Here is an 18,382-nt window from a genome sequence, read left to right as displayed (position 1 = left end):
TACTTAACCCATTGTCTAGCTAAAGGTTTAAAGTTTCTTTATGGGGCAAACTCGCCCCATAGAAAGAACAGACCGAGAGATGGCAGGAACAAGACTTTGTGATCTTGCAGCAAGCATAACTTTAACATATCAGCAAAGAACCACATTAATCCTTACCGTTTACCTCAAAATGAAAATAATGTGATTCTGCATTTGTTTCAGAACTATAAAGTATAGATATGCATAACACACACACACACACACACACACACACACACACACTATCTCTCTATCTATCTTTTTATTTCTTTGTCCATGCTGTGCAATTCAACTTTAGCCTTTGTCCTATCAGGAAAACTGGTCTTCTTGGCTTGGTCCTGTAGTGTGATGGATAAATGATCTTACTAAAAGTTGGATGAACTGAGATGAAATGTAATAAGCACTGGTTGAGGGAAAAAGTCCTCCTAATCTCATAATTGTGTATGTATTCTTCCAAAACAACTTGAGTGCAAACTCTAAACAAATTTTTTTTATTACCCCTACAATATTAAGACACCAGTAGTTTCTATTCTCACTCACTCACTCACTCACACATACACACACCTGTTAGCCATACCTGGATGTGTCTTGGAGCTAGACAGAAGTACTCCCCCTCCTGCTTACTTTGCCCCTCTGTTGGCTGGAGCTTAACGTTTAGCTTAGCATTAGCAGTGGGTAATCTTCTCAGGGTGCACAGGAGGCAGGAGCTGTGCTCGCCTGCTACCCACTGCCCCGGACAGCATAGCATTACAATCGCTAACTCTGAACATTTAATCTGACTGTCATTCAATGCAGATAGATTGGGGGTGGGGAGCAAATACACAGACTCCAACTCTAGGGGAGGGAGGGCCAGATTAAATACTCTCTCTCTCTATGTCTCACTGCTTTACACACACTCAGACATATACATGCGGACACATGGACAAAGGATGGGGGTTGGAGAGTCGCCACAACCTGTTTCACACTCAGTCAGTGCTGAACAACAGTGACACTGACCCCTCTCTCTCTCTCTCTGTGTGTGTGAGATCCCTTTTTGGTCTTTTGCAATTTCATTATGTTGCTTTTTCTTTCGCTGCCCACCCTCACTGCACCATGGACTTTGGATTTTAGGTTATCGTGCGCTGTGTAGGATGTTTTCAGGAAGTAGGACTGTCGAATCTAGTCCTCCGATCTGACTAGTCAGAGTGGGACAGTAGGCAGGGGTTCAACAGGTCCTATCCTGGGATCAACAACCTTGAAATCATGAACCAAAAACCAGGTAAAGACTTGTGCTCAGTCATGGGCACTTTCATTTATAAATCAACACAGATTGGACAGAATGCAGGATAGGGAATAAACACAGTGCAGTGTGTAGATACACGTGTAGAGCACGTTTCGCCCTACATTGTTCAACCAACATGGATTTAAACACCTCTAAATTAATTCTAATACTTCAGTAGAACCAAACATAAAAAACATATACTTGTCCTAAGTCTTTAGGACTACTACTGCTTTAAACTGTGAGAATGTCTTGGTTGGTCACTTGTTTTTAATAAGAAGAGAATTTTAACTACTTAAATTTAGCTTAATTGTGTAAAAGTAGCAAATGATGATCAGTCATCTTTGGAGGCACTATTAATGTTTATTGCCAGGAGCTAGCACATACACCAAATTAAATTGACTTTGGGGTGTTTGCAGAGGCTTTTAAACTGTCACGCTAGTGCACACAAGCAAATACTCTCACTGCTATTTGAGGTTTGTTTGTTTAATGACCTCTAAAGCAGATGAATGTAGCTGGGAGGACAAAACTGCACCAGAAATCATCACGCTTAAATGCATAAATTTGTTGGTGCAAAAGTAAAAATGTCATATCAGGCATTTAGCCTGATATGACATTTTTATTAATCCATAGTTCCTTTCCCCACAGCATAACTATAAAAATGCATCCCCTAAATCAGGGGTCTTGTGGGACTTTTGGGCATGGCAACATTGAGAGCTTACAGAGTGGTTTTATTATCCACCAGTTCTAAATCAGTACTTGTCTAACCCTGTATCTAAAGTAATATAGCATATATCCTGTCTTTAGTTAAGTCTGTTTTATAAACCTTTATTTCTTGAAGTCATTAACTTTGCATGGTAATGGTATAGCCAAACTAAAATCAAGAGGATGCCCTTTGACCTTCACTATTTTCTATGTATTTGGTAGGCTCTGTCTGGGAAATGGGGCAATACAAAGCAAAGTTGGGTCTATATTCACAGCTGCTGCATAAGGCCTTGTTTTATTCAGTCTGACTGGGACACACATGAACAAAGGGATTAGTAATGAGATTAGATTTCAGGGAATTTTAATTTTTTTAGGGTGTTGTAGTATTTGATGTAATGCATATCAGTGCTGGTTTGTACTGTCTATTTTGTGTCATCACTCTGCTCCTTTTGAATCCAGAAATAATGACTGTGTGTAAATTGTATGAAACAGCCACACACTACTCACAGGGCAAGAATCATCTTATACACACAACTCTGTGGTGGCATCATTTAACATCCACTGCAGTTTTTTGCTTTATCACTAAAAACTGTATAGTGTCATACATAGGTGCAAATACTTTGATAAAGAAAAGTGTGGCTCAAATTACATAGTTTATAGATTATTGTATTATATTACTGCTTCCTGCAGCAGTGAACCAAGTTTCCCACAAGAATCATTTACACACCGTTTCTGTAGGAGTGGGTGTTTACTTTATACACAGCTCCTCCAGAAAACCCCTCCATGTGATGCCATCTGAAGGAGCTTTTCAGCTACAGCATGAGAAATATTTTATTACAGAAAAGAAAAACTGAAGTTTAGGACGGTTCATGTAGACATCAAACTGGAACCATAGGAAGCAAATTAAAAATGAATAACGGTGACCCTACGTCATTTCAACACTTTTTTTTTTTTTTTGTTGTTTGTTTTTTGTCCTTACAGCTTATCCCGTGAGTTCAGGGTTACCACAGCGGATCATTGTCCGCATGTTGATTTGGCACAGTTTTAAGCCGGATGCCCTTCCTGATGTAACCCTCCCCAATTTCTACCGGGCTTGGAACAGCACTGCACAGCTGGGGATGGGAATGGGCTGTTAGGGGTTAAGTGTCTTGCCCAGAAACAATTCGACATATAGCCGGCACCGGGGATCAAACCACTAACCCCGTGTTGCCTGGACGATTGCCTTACCAACTGAGCTACAGCTGCCCCATTACATTTCAACACTAAATGTACTATATACATGTTAATGTGTTTTATACAGTATAGACAATTCTAGTAGAGACATGTTGTCTTTCTCTTGACCTGTTATGTGTCTCTCTTTCTTGTTCTCTTCGGCATCATTGTTTCTGTGCTAGACTTTATGATGGAAGGCAACGTTTTTTCAATTGTGTGGCTGAGTCTCTGCAGATCTTTTCAGTGAAGTGTTGTTGTCAAATTAAGTAATGAGATTCTGCCTCTGTCCACTTCATCACTTTCCAGAAGTTACCTGACAAACACAAAAAGTTCTCCTTATTTTGAGAATGTTATTCAAATTTATGGGCACATGAACTATCATTCAGAGTTCATCCCACCTCGTTTATGTTGGTATTGTATTCTAGAGCCATTCATAATAGCCTGGTTAAATATTTGATCCTCTCTCAATGAGCCAGTCTTTTGTTTGAAGAAAATCATTTTAGGGAAGGGAATACACAGACTAGACATTATTGTAACCTGGCCCAGCCAAGCCTTCCTATTCTAACAAAAGCCATAATAAAACCAGTATCAAGACCAGTTCATCTGAGGTAGTGTAGACTTTACACACCTTTTGTAGAAGTCCCACAGATTGTGTGCCATGCAGTACCGCTGCAGCTATGACTTCATGTCTTCGTCTAGCCTGTAAAAAAACCTCAGTGTGGTTGCACTAAAAGCACATGCCACAAAATGCAGAAATAAGTGAAAATCATTATGCCTTCACATTTTGTTTTCTTTGTACGGACGCTCAAAAGTCCATAAAGTCATCTCTGTGCTGAGGCAAATACCCAAGGGTTTTCTTTTTCATTCACACATAGTAAACATGCTGTTTGTATTTCTTAGTAAGATGAGCAATGTGTGGTTCAAGATCATTATCTTTTGGTAAAAATTGAATATTTATAATTTATTTGTCTGGAATTAATTAGCTGGAATTTAGTTTAATATAATATATACGTGTGTCACACATATGGCTGAATGCAGTGGTCCTCAGGATCATACTGTAAATACCATTATCTTATAAGCCTATTATCTTAATATTGCAATGAGTCAAATGCAAAATTCTTTAAGATGTAGCTGAATATCTTTTAAAGATGTTGTGCAAATTTAAACCTGTCAGATTAAAATTGAAAAGGCACTTGAGTTTGATTTATTAAAGTGTAAAGTCCGATCATAGTCCTGAGTAGGAGATGTGTACTTTGCTCCTCTTCTGCTGGCATCATTAATTATTCTACCAAGCCAACATGTCTTTCAAGTGAACAGATAAACAGAAAAGCAAGGTTGTGTGTGTGTGTGTGTGTGTGAGTGAAAGAGGCATGTACAACAGGGTGTGTGACTTGTGCTGTTTCACGTAAAGTCCATCTTTTTTAGTTAGTTCATTTAGTTTTCGTTAGGGGAACTGAATAAAATTGGTCAGCAGTTTTCTGGGACGAACTGTCTCTATGGAGACTCTAGTGTCTCACTCCTCCACAGTCACACAGAAGAGTTGCTGAGCATATCAGCATACTTTAAATGAAACTTCCTAAGTTTAAGTTGTAAGACACAAATTATCTTATTAGTTTGTATCATATTTGCTACCATAATTATGTTTGTTCTTGGATTCCTGACCTCAGAGACATGTATATTGTTATTATCACATTTGAAACTGGCTCATCTGTTTCTGCTTAGGGCCCAGTGTTAAGCACTGTATCCAGGAGGTTGACCTGAAAGTGCCTCCACTTAACCTTATAGTGCTATTAATCAATAACGTAACACATCGCTGAGAGCAAAAGCTACAGCGCACTGGGAAGGCTTGAGAATACAGGGAACACAGTATACAGTGCATTCAGAAAGTATCCAGACCCCTTTTCACTTTTTTCCATTTTATTATGTTGCATCCTGATGCTACAGTTGTTTAAAAACATTTTTCTTCACTTATCTACACTCAGTATCCCATAATGACAAAGGTAACACAGAATTTAACAGATGTCTATAAATTTATATAGATGTAATTTGTTTTTTCCTTATTAAATAGAAAAACTGAAATCACATGTACTAGTATTCAAACCCTTTGCTCAGTGTATGCACCTTTGGCAGCAATTACAGCCTTGTGTCTTTTGGGTGTGATGCAACATGCCTTGCACACCTGGACTGGGGAATTTTCTGTCATTCTCCTTTGCAAATCCTCTGAAGTTCAGTCAGGTTGGATGGGAACTGACCACCATTTTCAATTCTCTCCAAAGTTGTTCAGTAAGTTTCAAAGTTATAGGCACTCTGCCATAAAACCCAGATCGGGCTGCATTGATGGTGGTCCTTCAGAAACTTTGTCTCATCTCCACACTTTGTCCCATCTCTGGAGCTCCGTCAAAATGACCATAGGGTTCTTGGTTACCTCTCTTAGTAAGCCCCTTCTCCTGCGATTGCTCTGTTTGTCCGGGTGAGCAGCACTGGAAGAGTCCTTGTTGTGACAAACATCTGCCACTTGAGAATAATGGAGTCCACTGTGCTCTTGGGAACCTGCAGTGCAGCAGAAATGTTTTGTAGACTTGTAACATTTCTAAAATTTAGTTTGCAGACTGTCAGGTTGTAGGTTGTTTTAATCATCTTTCATTGATATAACTCATGTTGTTTTCCAGTTTCAATTGTCTGTGTTTTTCTCTCTGTCTGTTTCTCTTGTACTTTCTCGTCTCGTCTGTTTCACAAAGTAATTAGGTATTGACACTTCTTGTTTGTCTTTCTTCCCAGCGTCCCTCTCACAGTACAAATCCGAGGATGGAAGGGCGTCTTCAGCCAATCGCCCCAGCTCCTCTGGCTCTGGACAAACTTACACACCCACCCTGACCCCTACCCCCATCCCCACGCCCACTCCTAGTCGCACCACCACCAGCATCAGCCCCACTAACAATGCTGCCACCAAAACAGGTAAGTCACATTTGCACAAAGGGAAATTTAAAAAAAAAAATCAATATAACAAAGCCTTGGTTTTACTTTCTTTAATCACTTTGTGCCGCAGAGTCATTGCTCTTCAACAAGATTGACGAGAGGCAGAGGTTGGCCCGTGAGCGCCGGGAGGAACAAGAAAAACAGAACGGTGGGTATTTTGTATGTGTGACAGAGAGTAGAGAGTATGTTACTGTGTGAGGGGGCGTCCTGCATCCTGCGACTTGTTTTATCTTTCCCCAAACATGTCATGACTGACTATGGTTGGCAGCTGTGGTAAAATGCTATATTTTTTTTGTTTTTGTTTTTTTTTTGGTTGTTACATAAAGTCTAGGTTGAAGCCAGGCACCCCCTGTTGCTATAGCACCCATGTTACATAATGGGTCAGGCCGTGTGGCAGGTTTTAGAAGTGTGTGTCTGTGCGTGTTTTCTAGGACTCTCTCAGTGACAGGCTGTAACAGATGGGTTTTAGGGAGTCATGACCTGTTTGTGTTCCTATTTTTTTTATTTGTTTATTTATTTTTCTGAACTGTGTTTGTGTTTATAATATTGTGCAGTTGTCATACCTCTTGCACCAGCTAAGGGGCTTTGTGTTGAGGGCTCAAGCCTAGAGTCACATAATCCATAGCTGACCCATCACACTGCTGCTATAAGTTTGTGTGTTTTTGAATAAGATTTTACGCCCTTTTTGATTATGGTTCGTATTTCTTAACATGTAAGCACATGTGAGCACACTAATGCATCACATCATTAAGCGTGTGTGTGTGTGTGTGTGTGTACTATGCCTCAGCTATCAAAGAGGCCCAGTGGCAGGCACGTGAGGAGAGAGCCAGGCAGCACTATGAGAAGCACCTGGAGGAGAGGAAGAGAAAGTTGGAAGAGCAGAGAATAAAGGAGGAGAAGAGACGGGCTGCTGTGGAGGAGAAACGTAGGCAGAAACAGGAAGAGGACAAGGTACTGACAAGTGTACACATACACATCTGTCACCACAAGATCCGAGCATGAACATTAGTTTTATTATTGGTAATAAAAACCAAGAGCCGACAGGCTGGTAAACCTTTGATATGCTTTTTCCCTCTTGAGTGCAGTGGAGTTGGAATTCTCCTGCTAACTCCTCTCTCATTATGATGAGTTTTTATGCCTGGTGGCTCATTGGTAGAGCATTTGGTTGGGATACAGAAGGCTGTGGGTTCGAATCCCACCCCACAAGATGGCCCATCCCAGCCACCAAGGATCACCTTGGTGCTGGTCCCGGATAAAATGGGAGGATTGCGGCAGGAAGGGCATCCGGTGTAAATACTCATGCCAAATTACTGTGCAGAACATACTGTGCTGTGGTGACCCCTGAAGGGACAACCCCCGAAAGCTGACTCCCTTTGACAGACAATAGGGAAATGTGGATTTAGTCTCTTTTGTTTGCATGTCACAAAAAGAATTCTTACAGGCTGTTTTGAATCTCTGATTTAGGGATTTATTGAAGCTTTAAAAATATAGACGGAAATAAAGAAACCACGCCGACTGGTAATCAGTATTTAGATTTTGCACGCAAAACATACTTATTCATGGCTACAGAATAAGCATAACATAATAAAGTGTGCATTTAGTGCAAATGTTGTTCCAGTGTTTTTTTTTTTTTTCTCCCCCAATGCTGAATCTATGACGATGCTGCCGTTGTTGTTTTTTGTGACTAAAGGCTCGTCATGAGGCAGTGATGCATCGGACGTTTGAGAAGAGCCAGAAAACCAGACAGAAGCCCAACCGCTGGTCGTGGGGAGGGGCACTGCACACGAACACTCCTAGCACACCCGCTGGTATACTCTGACACATCGCAGAAGTGCACACAGAACCTACATGAAGTCTGACACTGAAACAGTCTTTACGGTGTCGTGTGACACAGAAACTTGCCGATTCTTAGTATTGTGAAGACACTTTTCCTCCTGTATCAGTGCTGTCAGGTCTCATCCTCCTGATTGTCCTACAGTCTATCTCTTGTGTAAATGCATCTACCTGCCTCTGCGTGTCAGTATTGTTTTGGAAGGTTTATATTTGAACTTTTCAGATCTGCTGCCTTCTGATGTTACTGCTGACTCACACCCTGTCCTTCCTCTCTCTGTGTCTCTCTCTCTCTCTTTTTCCAACACTCAACCGCTCCCTCACTTGTTTTCTCTCTCTCTCTCCTCCACCTTCTCTCTGGGATCTCCCGCTACCTCCTCTCTGCTTTTTGTTTCTCTACCATTGTCCTTTCCCTTTTTGGTCCAGGTTTTGTCGAGTCGGCTTTCCTCTGTCCACTCGACCTTGCTGGACTGGAGCACATGCAGAGTGCTTTCAGTCTCTGCAGCAGATATGGAATGACCTCTCATTGTGAATATTATTGCACTGTGTCACTTAGCAGGCTGCTGTTAGACTGATGGCTTTAGCTCTGTAACTGGACAGCGTTGTTTAAACACACTGGAGTTAGTGTAAATGTAGGCCAATGTGAATGGCATGATTAGTAGTTGTTGTCTTATTTGGATGTAGCAATTCAGTTTGTGACCTGAAGTTACATTCTAGGATTGTTCATTCCCATCATTTTAGCTTCATTTTTAGATGACATAAGACCCATTTGGTACTAATCCATGGTCTAATATTTTTCCCTGTAGAAACATTTTTTGCCACAGTTTTTTTAATATCTAATCTGATGTAACCAGAGCTTATAGACTAGAATAACTCTTCGGTGTGAAGTTATGCCATGTCCCGTTAACTGCTGAGGGATGCAGGCACCATTTTATGATCAATGTTAGACTTAAAATTTGTTTATATTGTTCAAATTTCATGGATAAGAGATGAAGATGAAGAAAAGAGACCCTACCGTACCCTGCTGACCTACTATGGCAGGGGCACTGATTTACTGTGACAATGCTGAGTCAAAACACAGCCTCCATCTCATATGCAGAAATTTCACAAGATTGCACCCACCTCCCCCAACAGTTAATATGGCGTGACATCTACTTCACATTTCCTGTTGTCTACAGGTCTCTTTCTCCTCTTTCTGTCATGAAGTTAATCACCTCAGTAATTAATTTGCTTTTATCATGATTCTTCTTTGTAGATACTGACAGGAGGTCAGTGTCCACGATGAATTTATCCAAACATGCAGACCCTGTCATTACCAAGCGCCTCTCGTCCTCCTCTGCCACACTCCTACACTCACCGGACCGAGGTAATGAAATGAAAGTTATACACCAACACTTATAATTGTTAAAATTGTTTAACTTAATTTTGTATTAACGTAAGATCAAAGGTTACAGGTCACATATAAGCACTTTTAAACTTTTTTTTACCTGTCAAAAAAAGTAAAATTGTTGATGTGTGAAAAGGTATGTTTAAGGATATTTCATAGCTGTATACAAGGAATCCCTCAAGTTCATATGCAACGAGCATAGAGTGTAAATGCACATTAATAATTTTTATATTTGGGTTTTTGCATAGTATCAACTAACAAGATACAGTGTGCTAATATGTGAGCTTTACAGTTGTTTGTTACTGTTGGACAAAGCTGTTTACCCACGTTTCCTTAATTATAAAATAAGGTGTTGGCCATAGCTTCATACTTAAGGGAGACAAAACCTCTCATCGAAGTCTCTGTAGGAAAGCAAAAATCCCAAAATGTCAAACTAATGTTTAGTATATTTTGTCCATTACTGCTGACAGGTTTACAGATGAGAACAGCCTCCTCTCCTGTCATTAGCAAAGCTCAGTCCAAACCCCTCCTACACCAGGGAAAGACCACCCACCACAAAAACACAGGTGTCTTCTGGGAATCTTTTGAAGATTGCATAATTATTGCTACACACTGTGCTGCAAAGCAAAAAGATAATGGGCTGGAAACCGTTCAGAAATCATGACTATACAGTGTATTGTCTCATTGAAAAACATAACAGATGAATGATGATGAATGTGTAGCTATAGCTATGCAGTCCAATCACATTTTCATGCATTCATACTGTATATCTGTAAATGTCTAAAGGGATTTAAGAGTCTGATACATTTTAAATGGATTATTAGAATAGTTTAAATACTGGCACTATTAGAGACTGATGTGATCCACAATATTACAGTAGAAATATCAAATCATATGTCTGCAGTCTAACATACAGTCTATCTGCATGCATGCATGTTTTTGCACTTATGTGTGTTTCATTAGACGGATCAAGATTGTTTTTTATTTTTCCCCCTCTAGCCTGACCCCTTTTTCTAATCCTTTCTAGGATAATCTTTTTGTTTTTGTGGGAACACTGTATGCTACTTTTATCCTGACTGAGAATCAGAGTGTCTGTACAGTTTCCAGCCCAGTCGTATCTTTGCCATCCACACTAAAACCTGCAACCTTCCACTTTGCTTCATTATCAGAGCGAGTAATGCTGGATGTTTTGCTGAATGAACTCCTGTGTCTCTTTCTTCGTTTCTTTGTTTTGTTTTGTTTTTTGCAAATCAGGCTCTTGAAGCAAGCTTCATAAAGACACATTTTAATACTGTTTAGGTCTTTTATTTTGCACTGTTTGCCGTAATGCTCTCCTCCCTGTGTTTGCCCTTCACTTCAGGCTGTTTGTTACTCCTCATAATTAACAGTCTGCTGCATACAGGTGTAGGTGCATGGTTACAACTTCACTCTAGCTCTCACCTACACCATGTGCAGTGGAGAGAAGGCATGGGTAACACACTGTAATTATAAATTGTTTATAATCTGCTTTGAATGATTGCTTAGTCTAATCTGTGGGCAGTTAATAGTTTTAGTCATCAAATCTCAAATGTCACATGCATGTGTTCAGGGCTACGCCGTCTTCCACTGACACCATGGGAGAGCAATATTGTGAACCGCCTGCAGCAGCCGACGCACTCCTACCTGGCCCGAAGTTGCAGTGCCATGAGTCTGTCTGGAGAACAAATGGGTAAAAAGCATGTGTTGCTCTTACAGCTATCTACTGCCATTAATGGTCCATATTGAGGGACACATTGAATGTTCATGAAAAGACATCACACTAGCAGCACAGAGCGCTTAAAGTATTTTGGCTATTTCTTTTCTCTCTTGACCAAAAGTGTTTCAGATGCTAATCAGATTTGCCCAGACTTAAAGCATTACACATCTGAAGAGCCCTTCACCAGCCTGTATCAGGCGGTCAAAGCTCTCTCTCTCTTTCTCTCAAACACACACACACTCACACTCACCGGTAAGCTGTTCAGGAAGTATTCCCTCTTTTCCTCTATTGTTGCTATAGAAACTAATTTTTTTTTTTTTTTGTACACTATAGTATTGTCTAGAGTGCAATGCTTTATGAAGATGCACCTCTTGCATGTGTTTTCTTTGTCTTTTACTGATGCTCAATTCTTGTGTGTGGTGCCGGGTCCAACATTTTTGCTAATAGTAACTTTTTTTAGAGTAGAAATTCTTCCAACACTTGGGACCTTTTGCACAGGAGGAAATGCACCAATTCTGTCCACACACCTCAAACTATTAATGCAAAAAAGTGAAACGAACATGGTTGTATAATTTGTACTTTACATAACAGCATTCCACAGACGTTAATGGTTTAAGTGTTTATTTTCTTTAACCTTTAACACAAATAACCGGCCCAATTAAAAGTGTGCCATTAATTAACTCCCTTAACACATAGTGCCCAAGTGATGGTTGCATTATGATAACGGCAGTTCTCCAGTCAGTAGCACTAATGCTTTCTTTTTCTTCTTCTGTTTTTACCAAACATTCATTCCTCACACTTTTCTATTGGTCTTCCCAAACCCATGGCCTTTCTTTTTAATTCATCTCACATCCTTTATATTTCTTCCTCTCCTGCATTATCTTTTGCTCCATGCTCCAACTTATCAAATCCTTACTGGTGTCCCACAAATCCTCAAACTGTCCTGATCTATACCCTCCTCAAAACACGCCAACCTCCCACCTCGTACATCACAGTAGCCATGCCTGTTTGTCCTCGCTCAGTGTCTTGCCACCCCATGGGTTCCATGTCCTTCAAGACCCTGCAGGGCCAGCCGATTCCTTACTGCCGCAGCCAGGAGAGGAGCCTCAGCCGGGAGACAGGCTCGTCCTCCTCCAATGTCCCACGCAGGAGGACCACAGGAACCACCAAGGTTAAACATGCACCTTTTGTTTTAATGAATATCTCAAGACTGATGTTTCCTTTTTTTCAGTGCTGGTATTAAATATCTAGCTGAATGTGCAGTTTCAGCTTTCGGTACTACTTTATTTCATCCTGTTTTTTTTTTTTTATTGGTTTGTTTTCATGTTACTTTTAGAAAACTTTTTCTTGTCTTTTATTTTGATGTCCCAGAATAATCACAATATATAAGATCACACACGTGTGTGTCAAAGCTTAAGCCATTAAGGTTTTAGAACATTATCTTATGTACTGTATCCTAAACACTGACCCACAGACACATCCCATAAGAATTACTGTATCCAAACAGATTGATGCATAGTGTACCAGTACCATCCAACATAGTACCAGTGAGCTCAGTGATGTGAGGGCATACAAAATGTAAATTTTTAATTTTGTCAACGGATAGGGCTTTTATCCATAGGCTATGCAAGGCCAGAGGAATCCTGTCAGAGTCTAATCCTGTTACTGATCATCTTCTGCTGATGTCAGTAGAGCAGCTGATTACTTGTCTGTTGCCAAGGACTTTTTTGTTAGCAGCGATTGCAGTGACAGTGCTGTCCTACCTGAGTCCTGATTAAGTGGAAAATTTCTGCTCGTTTTGAATGATGTATTGTTTTCTCTGTAATCCCCGGCACCAATTGCAGAAGGATCCTGATAATGTCAGGAAGTCATGGAGCAACCTATCACTCCCACTGGCTCCCATTCTGAGTTTGCCCCCCAACAAACGCTCCTCTTCTCCAGGCAAGAGGAACATCAAGTTTACAGCACCCTCCCCTGGCAGGTAGGAGAATAGTGCCCATGTTAGCCCCAAAATGAAGTGTGTACAGAGTTGTAGAGCGATGTTGTGGATAACTGGGAGTAGAGAGATGTATAAATAATGATATGGCATATTTGCTTTAAATTTGTAATTTGTTACTAAATGCTTCTCTTCCTCCGGCAAACAGGTCTCCCCAGAAGCCAGCAGGACGTCCCCCCACGCCGAAGCTGCTTAAGTCTCCGGGGGCAGAAGACCCCGGAAACATTCGTCCTGTAAGGATTACACCTCAGAGCCCCCGACCACCAACGCCCACCAGAATCCAACAGGAAGAGAAGGCGCAGGTTCTTAGTCCTCTTAAACCTCGACCTCAGCCGCTGGGTCAGAACAAGACCTCAGCCGAGCAGACGCTAACAACACCACCAGCAGCCAGCGGTGAGTTTCCAAACAACAGCTCACATCTAGCCTGGTTGGTTAAAGTTTAGGTTAAGTTTTTATTTGCTAATAAAAACCGTGGGTTAGAATCCCCTTTTATGATGTCTTTTAGAGAGTGTAAGTAGTCCTCCAGGCCAGAGGCCCTCAGCTGGTACAACTGATCCAGAGGAAGCAAGTCGCATCCTGACTGAGAAAAGGCGGCTGGCCCGCGAGCAAAGGGAGAGAGAGGAGGAGGAGCGGAGGCTGCAGGAGGAGCAGTCGAGGTACACTGCCTTTGTCTGTGTGAATATGTGTGAGATCTGGAAAGAGTGTAGGTGGATGGATGATGCAGAAGATTTGTGTATGTTTTCATACTTGACTTTGAATCTTTTGCCTGTCTGGACAGGTTAGCAAAGGAAGAGATGGCTCGCAGAAAGGCAGAGGAGCGAGCGAAGAGGGAGGAGGAGATTCAGCAGCAGTTGGAGGAGAGGAGAAGGAAAGAGGAGGAGGAGAGAAAGGCAGAGGAAGAGAAACTTCAAAAGGAGAGAGAGGAGGCAGAAAGTCTTCAAAAACAGGTCAGAGAAAGTCTTCACTTAAACATTTTTTTAAATTTAAACTAAAGAATAAACTTACCAAACCCTTCCAAGCAAACCCAGTAGACCTGTGTGTTTGTGCTTTAGAAAGAGGAAGAGGAGTCTCGGCAGAGAGAGGAGGCAGAGCGACTTAGGAAGGAGAGAGAGAAACACTTCCAGAAAGAAGAGGCTGAGCGCCTTGAGAGAAAAAAGGTGACGCACGCTCATGTTATATTCTATAATTGTTTCAAATGTACAGTGTAACTACAAGCTCTTTTTTTGTTTTTCTAATCACCAGCGTCTGGAGGAGATCATGAAAAGAACAAGACGTTCAGACACAGCAGAGAAGGTAAAAGCCAAAAGTAAAGCAAACGAAATCAAATTAACGGCATGTTTTTCCTGTGTTCATAACTTTTTTTATTTTTCCATCTCTAGAAAGTTATTCCTAACAGGAATGGAGAAAATTCTGGTAACTTTTTTCTATAATCGTATTTTGTCTCTTTATTATATATGGCAGAAATACCTTTTTTACTTTAGACCTTAAAAAACACCTGCAGTAGTTGTGTCTTACTGCTGTGTTGATTTTTTTTCCTCACCATCAGTGACTCCTGCTCCTTCTGCAGTGACTGTATCGCCAACACAAAACAGCAGCAGCAACAGTCACCAACCTGACTCTAGCCCAAACTGCAGCACTGAACCACTGATCCATCCTGACCAGAGGTAGAGTTGTAGAGTAGCATCACAGCAAACGTATCTCATTGTTGTTATTGACCCTTTTGGATGTGGACAGTAATCCTGAGTTTATCCAGATATTATTCCTGCATGTAAGAATGCAAATGCCCTAGTTAGTTGACCCAGATATTATGTAGATTTCACCCAGCCAGCTCCCTAGTGCAAAGTCCAGATAATATCCAATTGAGCACATGTGTAAATAGAGCAGGTAATTATCTGGACAATTCACGACGAGCGAGCAGTCGTGTTTATGACGTCTATATCCTGCAATTACTGTGCAAGCAAACAAATACAAACACCCGATGGTGAAGCACAGCATTTATTTGTATGAATACAATGACAGTGAGATACATGAACATCTGTCGATAAGGGCACACATTGACATTGTGAAAGCTATTCAGGGAAGAGCACAAGACTTGATTGAATATAATCTTTGATGTACTGTAAACATAACTGTGATTTCTGCAGCTCCCCTACACAACCTACCTAGGCACTGCCCTTTGCACACATCACATTGAACACACATTCTCATTTGTGAGGTAATACTTACATCTCATTGTACTATACTCGCCTCAGTACTCATCATGCATCACATGGTTCATCTCCTGACAAGTGCTCCAGGTGTAAAATAGCAACTCCAGAAAATATCTGGACCATAGTCTGTAGATATTCTCCTGAGTTCATAAATGAAATGTAAAAAAGGGTAACTTCTTTTTGAAACTGTTTTCCACTCATCTTTGTGTTTTTCCAGGGAAAACGGGGAGTTTGAAGAGGTGATTGTACTGCCTTCACATTCCAGATTGTCTCCTCCTGAGGGAGAGGAGCAGCAGCAGCAGCAGGAGGAGAGAGTTCCTATCATAGCCTTCAGGGAGAATGGTCTCCTAAAGCCTCTGAGTGGAATAGAGGATATATCAGCCCAACAGGGACCAGGTCAGTAAACACTTTTTTTTTTTTCTTCTTCTACTACATAATCTTCTCAAGAAGAAGTATATATTTTACTGTAGTCACTGCTTTTATCTTTAATCATTTGTTATAAATCTGATTTGATAATACTGTGCTTCAGAGAAAATCACTACCCAAGCTGTCAAGAAACAGTGTGACTCCGCAGGGAGCTTTTATAATTCATATAGGGTCATAGTGATAACAGCATCAGGGTTATAATGTATCAAAACTCAAAAAGACACACATTTCTCCAGTGGGGATGGTCCGATGAGAGTCTGAGTTCCATCATGGGAAATGTAGGATCCAAAGTTTTAAACATTGGAGAAATAACATTGTGACAGATGCTGCTTTGATTTAGACCTCTAAAAAGTCTCTCAAGTCCTCGAAATGTATGCAAGGGCAACATTAAACCAACAGATTTTTTTTATTTTTAAGTACTCTGTGACAGATTTGGAATATACAGAAATATGACTTAATGTGATGAAGAAGAGATCTGGCTTGTAATGAAGTGAAGATGTGTCACTTCTGTATAATGCTTTATCTGGGTCTACATTGAAATTATACTTTCTTTTTTTACATCATCATCACTGTCTGTTTACCATTTTTGTCGCCTTTTATTACTTTGAATGTTGTACCCTCGTTATCAGATAAAAATGTCAACTTAATTTACTTTTATTGTTTAATTTCTATTATTAGAAGAGGTATTTTAGTGACCCAACATACAGGAGTACATGTACTACATAGATACAATGGTAATACTAGTACAAGGACAAGTTAAGGCATATGTTTTATTTATAATACTAGATAATAATACTATCTGAAGAGCTTGATTTTTAACTTGTTTGTTTGTTGCCCTTGGTTTATAGATGTTGCTTGATGTCCTGTTAGACTGAGATGATTCCACTTACAAAGAGATGAGAAGAGAGGTGCTCAGAGAGGTGGAGAAACACAAAGCTGTTGCCCTCGATCAAAGGAGGGACCCGCAGCTTCAGAAGCTTACTTTCTCGCACTTACATGACAGACAAGCAGTGCAGCCATTTTCCAAAAACGGCATCTCCAAAGATCTCCATAAAGTAACTCCAGAGTGAAGATGCTTTTCTCTCAACAGACTCTCTGGGAACAGATCGTCTCTCTGGCTCTGAACATTTTACACTTGCTTGTAATGTTCGGTGTACAGCCCCAACTACCTGATTCTGATGTCCCTAATTTATCGGTAGATATCAAACAGCAATTCCATCTCTTGACATTTGTGTGAGTGTGAATGAGAGACTAATTATAATGTAATTTGAGATCAGTGGTGATGCTTGAAGTTGTTTATGTAGACGATATTGTAGAATTGACAGAATCAGCAGTGTGAGGTTATAACAGGCTCAGAATTTCAAGGTTTCATTAACATGTGTGCATGTGTTAAACTGGAACTTTATAATTCTCATGTTGTAAAATTTCTTTTGAAGAGGAAATGGGATACAGGAACAATATCAGTGCATGAAGATGTTTAAACTACAGGAAAGTTTTGTGTAATATATTTTGAAGTGTCTACTGTGTTTAAGACTAGAGATTATTACTGGGTGATGTATCATGAAGTCTAAGTTAAATAACCATGGAAATACTGTCCTCTCAGATACTTAAAAATTATGGTATAAACTATTGTGTTTTGTTTATTTGAATTGCTGTACAGATGAAATGTGATTCTTTTTGTTCTCAAAAAAATGCTTTGGCACCAAGTCCTGCCCTTTTTTTTTTTTTAACCTAGTTACCCTTTCATAGCTGCATCATACATCCTGTCACACTTTGTAGCTCTGAGTTTGAAGGACCTTCCTGTAGCTTTGTGGCCTCTTGTTGCATGTGAACCCTTGTTTTGGCCAAGTAAATACAAAATAGATTAAAATGATTTTCTGATATTAATTTACAAACTTTTTTTCTTCAAGGGTTTAAGAAGAAATGCTGCTAATGTTGAAGTTTGCCTTACTTTGTTGTCGAAAGAATAAGGTGATTTGTTTGTACTCACTGAAATGAAAATATGCATTTTGTGTATGAGCTTTCAAATTCTGGCCACTTGCTCAAACCCTCCAGTGGTTATTTTCTTGATTTATGTTATAACTGATAACTATATAAAAGATCATAATTAAATGTTAGGACTGTTTGTCAGTGTGACCTCAGAGTTTGTCCTTAATACAGCTTTCCTCTTAGAAAGGCTAAAGGTGATGTAACCAGTAGAACCCAACAATTCCAGTACACTACTATAATTTTCAATGCTCTCTTGCCATTTGGTTCTGAAATCTTTGCACTTTGTTTTCTCATTGTTTAAATCTAGCAGTACAAAAATGGGAAACAGAAATATTAACTGTCTTGGTTATGAAGTGCTGGTATTTGCCAGTAGTACGTAGTTTGATTTAGCATGCAAATAAAATGCTTTACAGAAGCTCATTTTAAAATACATTATACATATCTCAAATTATGTATAGAAGAAAGTCAATATATTTTAATAAGACTGACCACAGTGCTCTCAACACTAATTCCTTCACTTCAGGGGAAAGGGCTTTGGGATGAGTTATTAAAAGGCACTGTAAACTGAAATATTTGTACAACTGTACAGGCTGTACTGTTTGGCAAGTAAATAAAACTTTTTCAATTGATTACCTCATCA

At 40.1% G+C, this 18,382-nt stretch overlaps 1 protein-coding gene across 14 annotated transcripts in view; it reads left to right on the top strand.

The window, feature by feature from the left end:
- Positions 1-18,382, top strand: part of map7b (microtubule-associated protein 7b) — a 24,215-nt gene extending 5,833 nt beyond the window's left edge. For 2 of the 14 annotated variants that reach the window (XM_067482613.1, XM_067482605.1), the window contains exons 2-20: positions 5,972-6,148; positions 6,240-6,317; positions 6,957-7,120; positions 7,860-7,977; positions 8,426-8,527; positions 9,255-9,365; positions 9,857-9,952; positions 10,975-11,094; positions 12,117-12,292; positions 12,966-13,102; positions 13,266-13,510; positions 13,623-13,773; positions 13,896-14,064; positions 14,170-14,274; positions 14,360-14,410; positions 14,497-14,530; positions 14,664-14,781; positions 15,545-15,723; positions 16,602-18,382. In XM_067482613.1, the coding sequence (XP_067338714.1) occupies positions 5,972-6,148; positions 6,240-6,317; positions 6,957-7,120; positions 7,860-7,977; positions 8,426-8,527; positions 9,255-9,365; positions 9,857-9,952; positions 10,975-11,094; positions 12,117-12,292; positions 12,966-13,102; positions 13,266-13,510; positions 13,623-13,773; positions 13,896-14,064; positions 14,170-14,274; positions 14,360-14,410; positions 14,497-14,530; positions 14,664-14,781; positions 15,545-15,723; positions 16,602-16,612 (2,342 nt within the window). In that variant the 3' untranslated portion in view covers positions 16,613-18,382. Of the gene's footprint in view, positions 1-1,128; positions 1,277-5,971; positions 6,149-6,239; positions 6,318-6,956; positions 7,121-7,859; positions 7,978-8,425; positions 8,528-9,254; positions 9,366-9,856; positions 9,953-10,974; positions 11,095-12,116; positions 12,293-12,965; positions 13,103-13,265; positions 13,511-13,622; positions 13,774-13,895; positions 14,065-14,169; positions 14,275-14,359; positions 14,411-14,496; positions 14,531-14,663; positions 14,782-15,544; positions 15,724-16,601 lie in introns of those variants that run through there. The other 12 variants (XM_067482615.1, XM_067482606.1, XM_067482607.1 and 9 more) reach the window with 12 other exon arrangements.

Source organism: Channa argus, chromosome 17 (genome assembly GCF_033026475.1).
Source record: "Channa argus isolate prfri chromosome 17, Channa argus male v1.0, whole genome shotgun sequence".
In the NCBI taxonomy this organism is placed as follows: domain Eukaryota; kingdom Metazoa; phylum Chordata; class Actinopteri; order Anabantiformes; family Channidae; genus Channa; species Channa argus.
The sequence above is the reverse complement of the archived record's forward strand: the minus strand, read 5'-3'. Positions and strand labels throughout refer to the sequence as shown.